The sequence below is a fragment of the Salminus brasiliensis genome, chromosome 7, assembly GCF_030463535.1.
Source record: "Salminus brasiliensis chromosome 7, fSalBra1.hap2, whole genome shotgun sequence".
Taxonomy (NCBI): domain Eukaryota; kingdom Metazoa; phylum Chordata; class Actinopteri; order Characiformes; family Bryconidae; genus Salminus; species Salminus brasiliensis.
In genome coordinates this window covers 43,494,838-43,513,531 of record NC_132884.1, presented here as the reverse complement: position 1 = coordinate 43,513,531, position 18,694 = coordinate 43,494,838, and the positions used below count along the sequence as shown (strand labels likewise).

The 18,694-nt window shown below is 42.4% G+C and overlaps 1 protein-coding gene across 3 annotated transcripts in view; it reads right to left on the bottom strand.

The window, feature by feature from the left end:
* chd6 (chromodomain helicase DNA binding protein 6) overlaps positions 1 to 18,694 on the bottom strand; it is a 68,835-nt gene that overhangs the window by 28,917 nt on the left and 21,224 nt on the right. For all 3 annotated transcript variants that reach the window (XM_072684945.1, XM_072684947.1, XM_072684946.1), the window contains exons 4-21: positions 17,935 to 18,082; positions 16,925 to 17,074; positions 15,768 to 15,833; positions 15,582 to 15,640; positions 14,798 to 14,915; positions 12,890 to 12,976; positions 12,636 to 12,770; positions 10,760 to 10,881; positions 10,090 to 10,333; positions 8,983 to 9,159; positions 7,811 to 7,954; positions 6,403 to 6,658; positions 5,307 to 5,517; positions 4,326 to 4,521; positions 3,236 to 3,400; positions 2,937 to 3,116; positions 2,049 to 2,159; positions 245 to 447 (exon numbers count right to left, since the gene is read on the bottom strand). In XM_072684945.1, coding sequence (XP_072541046.1) covers positions 245 to 447; positions 2,049 to 2,159; positions 2,937 to 3,116; positions 3,236 to 3,400; positions 4,326 to 4,521; positions 5,307 to 5,517; positions 6,403 to 6,658; positions 7,811 to 7,954; positions 8,983 to 9,159; positions 10,090 to 10,333; positions 10,760 to 10,881; positions 12,636 to 12,770; positions 12,890 to 12,976; positions 14,798 to 14,915; positions 15,582 to 15,640; positions 15,768 to 15,833; positions 16,925 to 17,074; positions 17,935 to 18,082 — 2,772 coding nt within the window. The remainder of the gene's footprint in view (positions 1 to 244; positions 448 to 2,048; positions 2,160 to 2,936; positions 3,117 to 3,235; positions 3,401 to 4,325; positions 4,522 to 5,306; positions 5,518 to 6,402; positions 6,659 to 7,810; positions 7,955 to 8,982; positions 9,160 to 10,089; positions 10,334 to 10,759; positions 10,882 to 12,635; positions 12,771 to 12,889; positions 12,977 to 14,797; positions 14,916 to 15,581; positions 15,641 to 15,767; positions 15,834 to 16,924; positions 17,075 to 17,934; positions 18,083 to 18,694) is intronic.

Here is an 18,694-nt window from a genome sequence, read left to right as displayed (position 1 = left end):
CTTACAACCCAGAGACTCGACTCTGACACCTCTGGCTGAAGACTCGAATTCAAACTCAGCACCCAAAGACTCGAGACTCACATGATACAACTTGTGGCCATCTCTTGCACACTGCACTACTGAAATCATGCTGAAATGTAAGCAACTGATCACCTGATAATCGCCCAATCGCCCTGATAAAAGTCCTACAAGGTTTTGGGAAAACCAGTTTGTGAAGGAAGTGACTGATCTGTGAGATACCGACCCAAATATGAGCAGGTTCTTCTCCACTCTGAAGCACTCTGCTCGGAGATATCTTCTGCTGCGGTCACCGAATCGCCGAGAGCGGCAGGGACGCTCCTCAGAATCACTGTCCAGCTCTGAGAACTCCATCAGTTCATCGTCCTCAAAGGAGTTGTAGTGACGTGTTTGCTTCCTCACACGAGGCGTATCGATCACCAGACTCTCCTACAGGACAGGTCGACAGAGGACACGTCAATCAAGCAATCAATTAATCAATCAATCAATCAAGTTTATTTGTCACTTAGACAGTCATACATTTACATTTACATACATGGTTCAACTAGTAGTGAAATGCTTTGACGACTGTCAGATCACATCAAACAATAAGAAAAAATAAAAGAGAGAGTGTTTAAAGAACAAAACAAATAAAATAAAAAGAAAACATATATAAAGAAATTATAAAATATAGAGATAGAAATATATAAAGCAACATCTACTCTATATTTATATATATAAAACACAAACATCCAAATGTTTGTGGACACCCCTTCTAATTAATGCATTTAGCTATTTTAAGCTGCACCCATTGCTGACACAGATGTGCAAATGCACACACACAGCTTGTCTAGTCCCTGTAGAGAAGAAGTACTGCCAATAGAATAGGACTCTCTGGAGCAGATCAACATCATGAAGCTATGGCACCATGCTGCCTAATGCCAGGCGTGATCTAGAGGGGTATAAAGCCCCCCAGCATTGAGGAGCTGTGGAGCAGTGGAGGAGCTGTGTTCTCTGGAATGATGGTGGAGGAGCTCCATCCAGTACTTTTGGGATGATGAGGTGGTATGGTGATCATCATCCAACATCCATCATCCAACATCCATCATCCAACATACTGTCTTGTCACTGAATGCAATCAAATCCTTACAGCAATGCTCCTCCAAAATCTAAACAGTGAACAATGAGCAGGTGTCCCAATACTTTTGTCTATTTAGTGTATGTTATAGTGTATAGCATATTTTAACCATAACTAAAGGATTTTAGTTTTGCTCACAAAACAACACAGAAATGATCAGACCAGCAGCGTGTTGATCTGGTGTCAGTGTTGGGGAGCAGAAGGAGGACGGGCAGGTTGTCAGATCTGACTGAAAAAATACAGAACTCTAAACTCCTGCAGTGCTTAGAAATGTGAAGCACACTTATGAAGAGAAAGACTACCAACAAAGAAGACTTCCTGTCTGCAGATGTCTGCGCCTGTCGGTCTGCACGAGCCAGGCTACACATGCTCTCACACTGCGGCTGTTTAGCTAACCCTGCTTTTTCCATTAATTCCACCCATCTGCTTCAACCATAACGAGAGCCAGATATTCAAATCAACCCTGATTCCCCTCTCTCTGTCTCTCTCTCTCTCTGTCTCTCTCTCTCTCTCTCCTCTCTCTCTCTACTCTCTCTCCCTTCCCCTCTCTCTCTCTCTCTCTCCCTTCCTCTCTCTCTCTCTCTCTCTCTCTCTCTCTCTCCCCTCTCTCTCCATTCTCTCCTCTCTCTCCTCCTCTCCCCTCTCTCTCTCTTCCCTCTCCCTCTCCCTCTCTCTACTCTCTCTCCTCCTCTCCCCTCTTTCTCTCTACTCTTTCTCTGTACCCTCTCTCTCCCTCTCTCTCTCTTTACCCTCTCTTTCCCAACCCCCTCCTCTCTAGTCCCTCTGATGTGCTGTCTGTTGGCTGATTCTCTGGCATTTGGCCAAAGCAGGCGCAGCAGACGTCTTACTCAAACCGACAGACAGACAGACAGACAGAGAGGAAGAGCGTGAGGAAGGCGTCTGCTGTCCTTACCTTCTCTGCTTTCGAGTCGATCTCCAGCTCTGCGATTTTTGCCCATTTCTGCCAGAAGTTCGGGTCGTCCAGAGAGATGTCCGTCCGGTTTCCAGACGACACAAAGCTGGCCTGGGAATGACCATAGAAGCACATCACCAAGACTGACACTGGGGACATTCAACTGGGACTCACTGGACACTTGTCAATCAAGTGGAGAAATCTAGTACATTGTTGCTGTCGTGCAAATAAGCTTGTATCTCCAGGAGCTTTACAAAAAAAACCTTAACTTTTAATGGACATCAGTGTAAGAGATTTTATTCAGGGTCATTTTGGAGCGTTTCTATTGGTCTAAATTCTGATACAGTACAAAGAACAACTGCCAGATTCACTTCATAACAAAAGGTTTTTGCGTGACACCACTGATATACTCATAATGTTAGATTCTGTTTTACTGATAAATCCCTGAATTATAACATTAAGAAACTGTGAGCTATCTGGTGTCGAAGCCCATCCACTGTAACGATGGACACACCTCCTTTTCTGTGATCCGTAAAACACGTGAACTTGAATTCAGAAATTTACTGCTTAGTGTTGGAGGCTTCCAGGAGGGGATAGAAAAGCGCCTCCTGCTGGAGTCGGATCCTACCAGCATGCAAATAGCTTTGCATTAGTCCTGAGACCAGTCGGATCACGACTCGGTTCACCACTCGGTTCAGTGCTGGTTTTTGACCCATGATTTGGTTTGGATCACAGTCAGGGATGGATTTTTTAAATTTGCATGTAAAAATGTATTAAACTCTGATCTATGAAAAATAATTAATGTAATAACTTTCTAATAATGTAAAAAAACATCTGTGATAAAACTGTGCTCTTCACGTCGCTGCACCTCAGGGTGTTTGTGTTTACCTTTGCAAACGTGGAGCCCTTGCCCTCAGACTGAATGGTGATGGTTTGAGTGCGCCGCTGCAGAATCTGATCGATATCTTCCTCACAGAACTTTGAGCCTTCATCTTCCTCATCCATGAGCGCGCCGTACGCACCCTTCCTCAGGAGATCCTCGACTTCCATCTTAGACAACTGCTGGACCTGTGACGGTGAGAAGAGCATACTGTAAAACGAGTCCACGCAGACTGACCCTGGGTACAGCCGGACGCTCAGGAATGACTGTCTATGAGGACGCTGGCTCAGTGTTGATGAAGACGTACCCCGTTGAGACTGCCCTTGCGGTTGATGTCCTGAAGGACAGCCTTGTCCAGTCCCAGTTTCAGACTGGCTTTGTCAAACATCTCCCTTTCATATGAGTTGCGAGTGATGAGACGATACACCTTCACAGCTTTGCTCTGGCCAATCCGGTGGCAGCGGGCCTGGGCCTGAGAAAAAACAAAAAAAACAAAAAACAAAAAGAACCTTTAACAAAGTTAGAGACTTAGTTAGAGATGTATAGTATATAGATGGGAATGGGTATAGATATTGAGTATGGATGTATAGTATATAGATGGGCATGGGTATAGATGTTGAGTATGGATGTATAGTATATAGATGGGAATGGGTATAGATGTTGAGTATGGATGTATAGTATATAGATGGGAATGGGTATAGATATTGAGTATGGATGTATAGTATATAGATGGGAATGGGTATAGATGTTGAGTATGGATGTATAGTATATAGATGGGAATGGGTATAGATGTTGAGTATGGATGTATAGTATATAGATGGGAATGGGTATAGATGTTGAGTATGGATGTATAGTATATAGATGGGAATGGGTATAGATATTGAGTATGGATGTATAGTATATAGATGGGCATGGGTATAGATGTTGAGTATGGATGTATAGTATATAGATGGGAATGCATTTGCACATCTGTGTCAACCTAAAGTAGCCGGATGCATTCATTAGGAGGGGTGTCCACAAACATTTGGACATATAGTGTGGCTTATTAGCTACCTATGGTGCAAAGCATCTTTTCTTTTTGGAAATTGTAATGTATTTTGTAATAATATTATTAATAATAAGAAGAAGAAGAATACTTTGGAAAAGATCAGAGTAACAGCACTCAGCACTACATACGCTCTAAACAGTCACACACTGCTGCAAAGTCTCATGACACATGCCCAGTCTCCTTTCCTCCCTCTTTTTTTATATAGTATCTCTCACTCTCTCGCTCCCTCTCTGTCAAAGAGCGGTAAGGGCAGCTCTACCCCCTGCTGATTTTGGGCCTACAGCCGACAAAAGCTGAGTCATTTAGTGTAATTAAGGCCCCTTAATCTGGAGAGAGCAGAGCAAGTGACCTGCAGGTCGTTCTGTGGGTTCCAGTCGGAGTCGAAGATGATGCAGGTGTCTGCAGCAGTGAGGTTGATGCCCAGCCCCCCGGCTCGCGTGCACAGCAGGAAGACGAAGCGGTCCGAGTCCACCTTGCAGAACCGATCAATAGCCGCCTGACGCAGGTTTCCTCGCACTCTCCCATCGATACGCTCATACGTGTACCTGCAGAACACGAATACCACAGAACATCAGCATCAGAGGTAGGCCATATGGTAAAAATGTGAAATATGGTATATAATTTATCATAATACACTGACATAAAGACATGATACACATTACACACATTAAATACACATCAGATACAGCAAAGATTAGAGTTTACCTGATACTCAAATACTATTAAATACTATCAAGTTCTATAGTTCAGAGAATTTGATTCGAAATCAGCTGAACTAACAGGACCAATAACACTCCGTAGTGAAACGTGGAGCTGCTCAGTGTTGTATTTACAATACCCACAATATGAAGGATAGAGTAACAAAATGTATTGTTGTATTGTATTTTACAAATACGTGAGTTTGAGTCAGAAACGGTAAAAAAAACATTCTAGAAGATTTCCACACTGACTTTCATGGTATTTTGCAGCCTCTAGCAGAGAGGCAGCAATATAGACCATATAATCTGACCAGCTCTCAGGATAAGGAAAATTATTGACAATCACCAATTGCATAACTGGTCTGAAAATCGTTACCAATACAGTACAGCTGATTGATCCTTGCACCTCTAATTATGGGTCAGACACCTCAATGGCAGCTGTTTGGCTTCTTTATGTTTGCACTGGAAGGTTAATGTAACAGGACTGAAGCACTGAAGACCCAGTGTCAAACTGAAGAAGCCAAATTATCGACTGTGTTTGGCCTAACAGGAAAATCTGAAAATGTGTGTTTTTGGTGAAATGTTCCTTGAAAATATAAAGAAACATGCATCAGCAGAAAGCAGAACCTCACCTCCTCTGGATGAGGTAGTCCTCCAGTATGTCTAAGCACCGAACCATCTGGGAAAATATCAGCACCTTGTGTCCCCCAGCGATCAGTTTGGGCAGCAGCTTGTCGATCAGCACCAGTTTCCCGGCAGCTTGGATCATAGCCTGGAGCTGGAAATCTGGGGCGTCGGGATTATGATTTTTCCTGAAGCTCTCCAGGATTTTCTCCTCAGCACCTGAGAGAAGCAGAAGATACAAATCAATACAAACACAAACAAATAAACTAACATACATTCAATTACATATAGATCAAAAAGTTTGTGGACACCCCTTCTAATGAATGAATTCAGCTATTTTAAGTTGCACCCATTGCTGACAGAGATGTGCAAAAGCACACACACAGCTTGTCTACTCCCTGTAGAGAAGTACCAATAGAATAGGACTCTCTGGAGCAGATCAGCATCATTAACCTATTGGCTCCATGCTGCCTAATGCCAGGCGTGGGCTAGAGGGGTATAAAGCCCCCCAGCATTGAGGAGCTGTGGAGCAGTGGAAGAACTGTGTTCTCTGGAATGATGGTGGTGGAGCTCCATCCAGTACTTTTGGAATGAGTTAGGGAGTTGGGGATGATGAGGTGGGGTGGTTGTTATCATCATCCAACATCCTGACCTCAACTCTTAATTGTCTTTGCCTTGTCCTTATAATGGATCTAATCAGTAGCAGTGCAATGCATTAAATCATGCAGACACGGTCCAGCAGCTTTAGGCCATGTTCACATCATCCATCAGAAAGGAGGAAACTGTGACTTCAGTGATTTGAGCGTGGTGCGATTCTACTGGTTTGAGGTTATCTAGAACCGATAATAGGATTTTCAGCACAGCAGTCTCTAGAGTTTCATGTCCAGTGAGCGGAGGTTCTGCGGTTCTGCAGACTGAAACACCTTGTTGATGAGAGGGTCTACAGAGAATCAGGCTGGTTGGAGCTGACAGAAAGGCTACAGTAGCTCAGATAACCATTCTGTACAACAGCAGGTTCCACACAGTGATGGTAATGAAGTGCTTAGTGTGTGTATAATGAGCCTGTGTGTGTGTGTATGTGTGTGTGTGTGTAAATGTACTGACCTGTGATGAGGTAAGGGTGGTTGCAGCATTTGCGCAGCTCCATCATGGTGTTGATGAGGTTGGGCATGTTGTGCTGGTTGGCTCCCTTAGCTAGAAAAGCAAAGTTCTTCTCCAAGATGGCTCGGTAGTACTTCTTCTGGATGTTGGTGAGCTCCACCTCAATGATGGTCTCTTCTTTGGGCGCCAGATTCTTCTCCACATCGTCCTTCAGTCTCCTCAGCATCATGGGCTTCAGAATGGCCTGGAGCTTCTTAACCTGTGGGTGTTTGTGTTAGAAGAAAAAAACTTCATGACACACACATTTAACATCAGCTCCCGAGCAAAATCTGTAATAGAACATCATCTACATTTATTCATGTGTGGAAATCTGAACTCCAGAGCTATCTGTGTGTAGATGTTGTAGGTTTATGATTTAAGTAGTTCACTATATAAAGGAAACAAGTTGCCATCTGAGATTCAGCCAGAAACATGAATCATTTTTGCCCCGCCCACACGACAACAATCAAAACAGAGCTTTTTAAAAATCTTACACTTTTAAAAGATTTATTTTTAGTGACCAAAAATGTCGTTTTCGTGTGGACGGGAGGCCGAAACTTAGATATTAAATAACCATATATGTGTGGACAGGGAACTGTTTGAGCCCATATCTATGGAGTGTAGAGGATAACACTAGAATGTCATTAATCGCCCAAATCTTTTCTGTAAATGCACACACACACACACACACACACTTTCTCTTCTCTCAACCCCTTAACACACAACACACGGCTTATCACACCCTAAGGTGAATTACTCAGTTACTCAATAAAACTATAACTCACTTATAACTTACTCGAGTGTGATGAGGCGTCAGTCATATTTTTTATGAATTACATTTAAAATTATACTTATAGAGATAGCAGACTTTGTTCTGAAACTGATCGCCAATTGTCTTTCAGTACAATCGGCCAATCGGCAATACCAATCAAGGGCACAGCAGGATGCCATATTAACAGCCTAGTCCCAAATGATGCCCTAAGCTCCTTATATATACACTACTATACTCTTTATACTCCTTATATATACTCTTTATATATACTCCTATACTCTATATATATTTCTTATATATACCTTTTATGTATACTTCCAGAGTGACTGATTTCAAAGTTTGAACACTTTGAAATCAGTCACTCTGGAAGTATATATAAAAGGGAGCAGACTAAACGCTCACACAGCTTAGAAGAACACACTTGCTCAGATCTGTCACAGCTGCTATACAAAAAGGAATTGATGCGAATCCCACTTTGCCAGTAAACCAGCTGATTCAGTGCTCAACAAGCTTGGTCATACTGATTAACCACATAGGTCATGCTAGTCAACCAGCTTGGGTCAAACTGGAGCAGAATGGGCAGAGGCACAGGACGCTCACCTGCTCCTCGGTCTTCAAATCTCCAAACTCCTCGAGGAACGTGCTCTCTGATGGGAACTGCATCGGCTCCAGGAAGTTGAGCAGACTGAAGAGTTCCTCCACAGAGTTCTGCAGGGGCGTACCAGTAAGGAGGACTTTATGTTCCTGAGGAGAGCGAACACAACGAGGCAGTCAGTTTTAGTAGCAGTCCTCACTATAAACGCTGCCTGATGCCTGAGACACTGTTCTACCAGAGTTCTGAGAAGAGTTCGGCTCTAGAACCTGCTTTTAAAATCAGATCATTAAAATGGTGGAGGGATACATGCTGCAGGGTGTAGTGCGGCTACAGAAAGTAGTCCCTAAAGAATCGCTGGAAATGTTGGACAGAGGATGTCAATCAAGTGAACTCATTTGAGTATTTGGTCACACCCACATAGCTCTAAATACTGGTGTTTAATCATAGTTCTACCTTATATATACTCCTTTACTCTTTATATATATATACTCCCTATATATATATATATATATACTCCCATACACTTTGTATATACTCCTTTACTCTTTTTATATATACTCCCATACGCTTTATATATACTCCATATTTATCCTCATATACTCCTTATAAATATACTTCTTATAAATATTCCTTTACTCTTTTTATTTACTCCTTATATTTACACTCCTGTATTATTTATATATATACTCCTTATATATACTTCTATATTTCTTTTATATACCCCATACTCTTTATATATACTCCCATACTTTATAAATATACTCCTTATATACTTCTATACTCTTTATAAATAATCCTTATATATACACTCCCATACTCTTTATGTATACTTATATATACTCCTTTACTCTTTATATATACACTCCTTATATGTACACTCCTATACTCTTTATATATACTCCTTATATATACTCTGAGTACATTTTAGGTACGCTAGGAGGGAGAGGATCTTCTGTACATGCTGCATCTAAATGCACTGAAGCAGAATGCAGCCCCAGTCTGACCACTAAGCAGGTCATAAGGGGAAACACTGACTGCCTTTATTTCCTCTTTTTAAAGTAAACGCTCTTCAGGTTTGGACACCATTCTAAAAACAGACTGGATTTTATTTATAATTGTTTTTAACATTTTTTTTTAAGGTTGACGGTTAAGGAAATGCAGAGGATATTAAACAGACCAGGTTCATTAGTTTGAGTCCCTCCAGCAGTTTACAATTACGGTTCTTCAGCCGATGAGCCTCGTCAATCACCACACAGCGCCAGTTAATCTTCTTCAGCTCAGGGCAGTCAGCCATGATCATCTCAAACGTGGTGATCACGCCGTGGAACTTAAACTGGCCAGGCACTATGTTCCCCTACAGGGAGAGAGAGAGAGAGAAAAAGATAAGATTTGATTAGATAAGACTGATAAGATTTTAATGAGACTCAGATTCAGACGATCAGCATGTTCGATATCTGACACAAGCTTCTTTAGGTTACAATGGAAGATGCTAGGCTAATACTGCTAATAAACACCACTCACCAATCTCATCCCCATGTCTGTAATCACATCCCAAAATCTTAATTTACGCCAAAAATGTGTTTACAGAAATGAGATTGGTGACAATGCAAGTCCAATGCATGTTAGCCGGTATATCCTGTCCTATACGTGACTTTCTGTGAGGGTAATCCTGATACCTAAGAGGCTTCGAACAGCCACGTGTAAACAGGATCGGAGTAAAAATAAAGAAGTTTCATTAAATTCAACTAAATATATAATATATAATTATGTCATTATTTATGTCAGCCCTGGCACCTATATTAGACAATATTATAAATATAATTTAGAAAAGTGTTATACTCATGTAGCTGAATGCTGCATCGTTAGCACTGACCCTAAACTATGACTTCAGACGATATCCCACAACTGGAAAGACGAGTGAAGGCGAGTGTAAAAATATCAACATGATTAATAAAGCATCTAAAAAAGAGAAACAGCCCCTGAAGATTTTTTTAAACTGGCTCTAATTATAACAGCTGAAGGAAATACAGTGGAACTGAGAGCGAGCTGAAGTCGTTTTTCACTTCTCGTTCATTAGCTTAAAGGGTGCAGCGAATTTCAGTAAGAAGCCTCTTCGACAGACAAATGAAAACTAAATACTGAACGAACTAAACTGCAGAGTGGCCAGCAGAGGGCGCTGTGTGGACTAGGAGAAGTGAAATACTCTGCTTTAATTATAATTTAATTTATTTATTTAATTATACAGCTCGCCGACACAGCACACATCCCTGTAAAGTTCCTCTACCTGTTCATCCTTATGGTACATCTCATACTGCAGGATCATCTGCCGGCTGATCTGGCTGCCGTGATAGACGATGACGTTGATCTCAGTCCATGTGCGGAACTCCCTCTCCCAGTTGGTAATGGTGGAGAGCGGGGCGATGATGAGGAAGGGCCCCCTCAAGCCCATGAGGAACATCTCGTAGAGGAATGTTATGGACTGGATGGTCTTCCCCAGCCCCATCTCATCAGCGAGGATGCAGTTCTTCCTACAGAGAGAGAGAGAGGGTGAGAGTACAGTGAGGAACACTTCACACCCAAAGATCAACCAATCAATCAATCTGGTTATTCATTTATTTATTGCTTTATTTATTTTAATGGCTTTTAATTCCATCCTGCATATAAAAATGCTTTAGGTATGAATGTAACAAAATACACTATTTGGACAAAAGTATTGGGACACCTGCTCATTCATTGCTTCTTCTGAAATCAAGGCCATTAAAAAGAGTTGATCCTGCTTTTGTTGGAGTAACCGTCTCTACTGTCCAGAGAAGAAGACTTTCTACTAGATTTTGGAGGAGCATTGCTGTGAGGATTTGATTGTATTCAGCAACAAGAGCGTTAGTGAGATCAGGATGTTGGATGATGAGGATGATCACCACCCCGCCTCATCCCCAAGCCCTTTACTTTTTTACCTGTTGTACCAGTTGAACAGGAGCCAGTTCATGCCTTCTAGCTGGTATTCTCTGAGCTGGTTGCCGTTTCGGTATTCTCGAGACTTCTCGAGCTTCTGCCACTGCTCCGGTAAAGGCCTCTCCTAAAGCAGAGCAAGAAAAGGATCAACTGTGAATAAAAACAGTCAGGATTTTTTCTTTCTTGACTGAAAGAGAAATGGTCTGAACTTCTTCCTCAGGAACCACATTTTCCTCAGTCAAATGACACTGTGCAGTAATGATGTGCTTCTACATGCACAGAACATCATCAGGTTTCAGGTTCAGCATAGCTGTGCACATTCCCAAACATGCAAACAACCCCACATGCTGACAGATTATGTTGTGCATTGAGTATTTAACAGGGACGTCAAAGCTAACATGCTAATAATGGTTTAACACAGCAAGCCGTTGATAACACACCTGTTCATTTCTATCAAACAGAGCCAGCATTTACAGCACAGTCTGTTAAAGTCAGTAAATAAACAGTAACTGTTCACGAGACTGTGCAGGTATTTGTTCTCTGTGGAAGGTTTAACTGTCAGACCTCAGACCAGCAGCAGTACATGTTAACCTGGGTGAGTTCAAAAGTTATCCCTGCTGAAAAAAACAACCTGGCCAGCTCAAGCCGGTTAAGATAGTTGACCAGCATAGGGTAAGTTTAGCTGCTCTACAAGCACAATCAACCTGGCCAAGCTAAACCACCAGTATGACCAAGCTTGACCATGCTGGTTGACCAACAAGACCAAGCCAGTCAAAAAGCATGGCCAGCAAGATCAAGCTGGTTATCCGGCATGACCAAGTTGGTTGGCCAGCGTGACTAATTTGGTTGATCAGAATGACCAGCAGAACCAAGCTGATCGACCACCATGACCAAGTTAATTGACCAGCATGACCAGCAAAACCAAGCTGATCGACCAGCAAAACCAAGCTGATCGACCAGCATGACCAAGCTGATCGACCACCATGACCAAGTTAATTGACCAGCATGACCAGCAAAACCAAGCTGATCGACCAGCAAAACCAAGCTGATCGACCAGCATGACCAAGCTGATCGACCAGCAAGACCAAGCTAGTTATCCAGCATGACCAGCAAAACCAAGCTGATCGACCAGCATGACCAAGTTAATTGACCAGCATGACCAGCAAGACCAAGCTAGTTATCCAGCATGACCAGCAAAACCAAGCTGATCGACCAGCATGACCAAGTTAATTGACCAGCATGACCAAGCTAGTTATCCAGCATGACCAGCAAAATCAAGCTGATCGACCAGCATGACCAGCATGACTATGTTGGTTATCCAGCATGACCAGACGATTGACCAGCAGGATTAGCAAGACCAACCGGATTAACCAGCATGACCAGCATGATTTTGTTGGTTGACCAGCATGACCAAGTTAATTAACCAGCATGACCAGCAAGAAGAAGCTGATCGACCAGCAAGACCAAGCTGGTTATCCAGCATGACCAGCCGACTGACCAGCCTGACCATCATGACTACGTTGGTTGACCAGCATGACCAAGTTAATTGACCAGCAAGACCAAGCTGGTTATCCAGCATGACCCGCCGATTGACCAGCATGATCAGCATGACTAGGTTGGTTGACCAGTATGACCAGCAAGACCAAAATCAAATGCAACACACCCCATGCTGATCAAGATCTGGTAATCCAGCTAGTTTACCAGTATAGGGTGTGTTTTCGGCTGGATGACCAGCTTTTAACCTCCATCTAGGAGCAGACGCGTGTCCTGAGCTGGGATTTTCAGCAGGGATATCTCACACGGCTCTGAGTGAGCGCGAGGATCTTTGCTTTAAACGGAGTAAATTGGATTCAGTTGAATAAAAGATGAAAAGCTTACAACATGTTTGTGTTCTGGAATTTTCTTGAGGTCTTCAAACTCACGGATCTTCCCAGGGTCTACATCCTCCTGCAGTTCCCAGGTGCTTTCCTCGTAGGACAAAGAACACCACTTCACTAGATAGTGCGTCACCTCCTGTGTGGACATAAGAACACATGGCGACATCACACACCCGCCCAGAAGCTCTCCACAGCGGCGTTCCTCTTAGCCTCTCTCTATTATAGGCATCAGATTTGCGTGCGTTGTCTTCTCACCTCTCCTGTCTCGGTGTCGGTGGTGATCGCAATCTCCAAAACTCGATCTACTTCAATGTAGTCGGGGTTGAAGAGGTCTTCGTCCGGCTGTGAGATGGACATCATTATTAATATTATTAATAGGAATGTTATGGACATCCTGAACATCACTAATGGCCCATAATTTCCTTCAGAACTGATGGATAACAATGAGCTACTTCATTTGCACAACCATAACAGATCCAGACCAGCTGTTATTCATTCAGTCCCTCCAGGAATTTGTGATCTTGCGATCCTGGTGGGTCTGATTCACTGTTTTCATGTCCTTCATGTCTTATTATTATTCAAGTGTCCCCCAAACAATCACAAAACACACCAAATATTACAATAACTCTGTTATTTTTTGAGCACTGACAGGGACATAGTTTAATATTGTACAAATCAACGAAATAACGCAACTGAGAGGAAATGAAATTAGTTTGCAGCTTCAGTTTCTGTGGAGCTGTGGCTGGAACCTGCCGATATGATACGTATTTCACAATACTGGGGGTCTATTAATGAGAGGGTTGTGGGTTCGATACCCGGGATCAGAAAGCTGCCACTGTTGGGCCCTTGAGCAAGACCCTTCACCCTCTCTGCTCCCCGGGCTCCTCAGCAATGGCTGCCCACCGCTCCAGGCATGTGTGCTCACTGTCAGTGTGTGTTCACTGGTGTGTGTGTGTGTGTGTGTGTGTGTGTGTGTGTGTGTGTGTGTGTCTGTGTTCACTGCACAGATGGGTTAAAGGCAGAAGCCAAATTTAATCTGTGTCACAACAATGTCACAAATAGTGAATATGGTGGTCTGGTCTTGTAATGTTGATATGTGCAATAATAATAGTACAGTAATTCAATTTAATATGTGTGCAATAATGCGGGAGCATTAATCTTCCATATTTATTATGACAATTATTACCACTATGCCACTTTACCATCTTCATATAATTTATACATATGTATATATTTCAATTTCTCTATTTGTTGTAAATTTATTTTGTAGAGTGTTTATTTATAGAGTGTCTATTTTATTGTTTATTTTATAGTGTTTATTTATGGTCTACGTATAGAGTGTTTATTTATAGTGTGTTTATTTATAGTGTTTATTTATAGTGTTTATTTTATTGTCTATTTTATTGTTTTTTATAGTGTTTATTTACAGAGTGTCTATTTTATTGTATTTATTTTATAGTGTCTATTTATAGAGTGCTTATTTATAGTGTTTATTTTATAGAGTGTCTATTTATAGTGTTTATTTATAGTGTCTATTTTATTGTTTATTTATAGTGTCTATTTTATTGTTTACTTTATAGAGTGTTTATTTTATAGTGTCTATTTATAGTGTCTGTTTTATTGTTTACTTTATAGAGTGTTTATTTATAAAGTGTTTATTCTTACACAAACAGTTGCAACTATAACAACTGCAATTTCTGCAATTTACTGGAATCGATAAAGTTTTTCTGACTCTGATTCTAAATTTTAAATGAAATTTTAGTAAAACTTTCAAATCTAAAAATATGCATAAACTCTGAAATGTAGTATTACTCTACCTCCTCAGTCCACATGCTGCTCTATCTTCAGATCAAGCTTCTGGAGCTCTCAGACTGTCCAGAAATGCACATGTACAACTGTCCATGAGGGGGCACTCAAAGCCTGATTTGTATTTACAGCAGTGGAGTAAAAATTTATTACACTCTCCAACTGTAGGGGGCGGCCAGGGGCTGAAATACCAATTCAGCTGTAATGCATAATGCAGCTTTAAATACAAAAAAAATGTACATAAATATAAAAATAAATATTGGCTAATATCGTCCTTCTGGTGTATTAAAGCTAATATTTTGTGGGTATATATTCAGGGTACACCAGGGTACACCAGGCCGGTGAGTCAAGACTCACCTCTGTGAAAATGTGCTTCATTTGTGCCTGCTTGTTCCTGAAGCGCTTGATTTTTTGGTGAATGCGTGGGTCCTTTTCCAGCTCCTCCAACGTCGCCCATTTACAGTGAAGGTAGGAGCTGAAACAAAACAAACGCATGCGTTAATACCAGGAGATAACCAGGTCATATTCTGCACATTCACACCATATCCACCCTAGCTGTTACCATCAGAAATCCACACTGTATGGACAAAAGTATTGGGACACCTGCTCATTCATTGTCTCCTCTGAAATCAAGGATATTAAAAAGAGCTGATCCTGCTTTTGTTGGAGTAACTGTCTCTACTGTCCAGAGAAGAAGACTTTCTACTAGATTTTGGAGAAAGAGCATTGCTGTGAGGATTTGATTGCACTCAGCAACCGGAGCGTTAGTGAGGTCAGGATGTTGGATGATGATCACCACCCCACCTCATCATCCCCTCTCCCCAACCCATCCTAAAAGTACTGGATGGAGCTCCTCCACCATCATTCCAGAGAACACAGTTCTTCCACTGCTCCACAGCTCCTCAATGATTGGGGGGCTTTATACCCCTCTAGCCCACGCCTGGCATTATTAAGCACATTATTAATTAACTTGTGCATCATTCTGTACCTTTTTATATTACAAAAACGAGTGATTTAGACAAATCATTGTATTAACATTATAGTCTACACAGTAATTCAGCAGCCCTGCTGTGACTCAGATCAGGATTTAGCTTCATAATCAGACAGACCACCAGTTTAAACATCCGACAAAGAGACTTACAAATTTCTGTACTTGACATAAAACTCCTCCAACTCCTCAGGTGGTTCCCCGGGGGACGTCTGATGAAACAGATATGACAGAGAGAAAAGAGGGGAGGAAGAAGCGATTAAACACTTCAGATAAAACGGCGCTGATCAAAAGTGAAAGTGAGAAAGAGAGAGAGCAGAAGAGCAGAGAGCACTGAACCTCTTTCTTCACGATGCGCACAGAGAGGATCTTCTCAATGATGTTGGCATCGTCTTCAGGGGGTTCCTAGGAAGACAGAGAGAAAGAGAGAAGCGGGGAATTAGTCATGTGTGCAGGTGTGTGTGTGTGTGTGTGTGTGTGTGGGTGAGTGTGTGACACAGAGCTGTCATATGTGTGAATGATGCATAACGGTGTCTCTGCACCTGTGCATCCATGTGTTTTTCTATACTGGTAGCGTCGCTTTTTTGGCCGCATGTGGACAGATATTTCTCCAGATTCCCCCTGAAGGCTGTTTCTGCACTATAACAGTGTGTGTTCATGGTACGTGTGTGTGATGACTGAGGAGTGTGTAGAAGTCTATAAATATAAATAAAATTATTATAAATAAGATATATTGTATAGTAAATAAATATATTATATTCACTCCTGCCTTATTTAAACCTCCTCTAGGTGGCGTAATAGAGCACCGTTTAGAAGCAGAGAGAGAAGCAGTGAGAGCTAGCCAAGCTAAAGTACAGCTTCCAAACATGTGGATGTGATGGTGGGTCAGTCAGGAGTGTACTGTAGATGTGATGGTGGGTCAGGAGTGTACTGTAGATGTGATGGTGGGTCAGTCAGGAGTGTACTGTAGATGTGATGGTGGGTCAGGAGTGTACTGTAGATGTGATGGTGGGTCAGTCAGGAGTGTACTGTAGATGTGATGGTGGGTCAGGAGTGTACTGTAGATGTGATGGTGGGTCAGGAGTGTACTGTAGATGTGATGGAGGCTACGCTGTGTACGAGGCAGATGTTGTCTTTTAAAAATCCCATAGGGGTTGGTGTTTCTGATAAACTGGCCAATGTAGGTACAAAAATAATAATAATACATAATAATCTGGAAATTGGTTGGTGTTGCCTAGTAAGGAGCAACACAACCCTCCTGGGGCAGACCAGAATTAGGTTCCTTGGCTGGACAAGCTCACCACTCTACACCAAGAAGAGACCTTGGACAAGACTCCTACCTCTGCACTACAGTGAGGTGATCTGGATAAGAGTGTCACTCAAATAATGCACACGCAGATGAAAGTGTGTGTGTGTGTGTGTGTGTGTGTGTGTACTGAGAAGCTGGGTGGACAGAATTAGGGCAACTCTGTGGAGAGAGAAACAAAGGGAAGTACCTCGGCCTGCCAGGCGAGGGTGGAGGAGGAGATGGCGGGGATTCGCCCCGTTCCCAACACTGCGATCGTCTCCCCGTCATCATCCACCACCTTAAAATCAAGATCCTCATTATACTTCCTGCGCTTCACCTGCCGCCCCGAACGCCTCTTCTGCAAACCAGAGAGAGAGAGAGAGAGAGAGAGAGAGAGAGACAGAGAGAGATTCTTTTTAGTACACTGTATGTCCAAATGTTTGTGGACACCCCTTCTAATGATTGCATTTAACTACTTTAAGCTACTTCCATTTGTGATACAGATCTGCAGCTGTGTAGATGTGTCTAGTCCCTGTAGAGAAGAAGTACTGCCAATAGAATAGGACTGGACTGGATCAGATCAACATGACCCTATTGGCACCATGCTGCCTAATGCCAGGCGTGGGCTAGAGGGGTATAAAGCCCCCCAGCATTGAGGAGCTGTGGAGCAGTGGAAGAACTGTGTTCTCTGGAATGATGGTGGTGGAGCTCCATCCAGTACTTTTGGAAAGGATGAGTTGGGGAGTTGGGGATGATGAGGTGGTGTGGTGATGATGAGGTTAGTGGCCTGACCTCACTAACACTCTTGTGGCTGAATGCAATCAAATCCTCACATCAATGCTGAAGTCCAGAATCTAGTAGTGAGTCTTCTTCTCTGGACAGTAGCGACAGTTACTCCAACAAAAGCAGGAGAAACACTTTTTAACAAATTAGCTGGTGTCCCAATACTTTTGTCCAGATAATGTTTTATATATCTATAGTTTTTGGTTCTTTGGTCAGTATTGTTTCTCATCTGTATTCTCAATACAGTCAGAACAATAAAGCTACTTTGGTTCTGGTTCTGGATCTGAGATCACGGGGAACCATAAAGTGACAGATGAACAGGGGAGGGGGCAGACTGTCGGGGGGGGCCTCAGACACAGACAGCCGGAGGAAACAAAGAGCATCACTGAGCCGGATAGACGAGCAGACTGAGTGAGGAATGACCGCAGTGCTCACAGTGTTGTCCATGGGGTCGGTGCTCTCCTCTCCACCGGTGGCCAGCGTGCAGAGCGAGGCCGTGTCATCGCTTTCCCCTGCCTCCTGCATGGCCTCGCTTTTCCGCTTCCCTTTCTTCCTCTTCTCTGGAGGGACGGCCCCCTGCTCTCTGCAACACACACACACACACACACACACACACACACACACACACACACACAGGTATAATAAGAAGCTCCTAATATTTATAGCAAAGAATGTCTCTGTTAGCAACTGAAATCATCTTAATTCCAGTCTACATATCTAATATTTCTCATTTTCTGTAAAAATATTATATTAGAATATTATTAGAATATTATTCAATTTACTTATTTTAAAGTACATTCACTGTACACTGCCATTCTGCAGCCATTGTTTATTCCTATGAATTAACCAGCCTTTTGTATTTGTTACTGTGCCTTTAAGACTTGCTATACTATATAGACAAAAGTATTGGGACACCTTCTGATTCATGTTTTTTTTCTTTTCTGCTTTTGTTGGAGTAACTGTCTCTACTTTCCAGGGAAGAAAGCTTTCTACTAGATTTTGGAGGAGGAGCATTGCTGTAAGGATTTGATTTGATCACCACCCCTCCTCATCATCCCCAACTCATCCCATTCAAAAGTACTGGATGGAGCTTCTCCATCATCATTCCAGAGAACACAGCTCCTCCACTGCTCCACAGCTCCTCAATGCTGGGGGGCTTTATACCCCTCTAGCCCACGCCTGGCATTATTAGGCA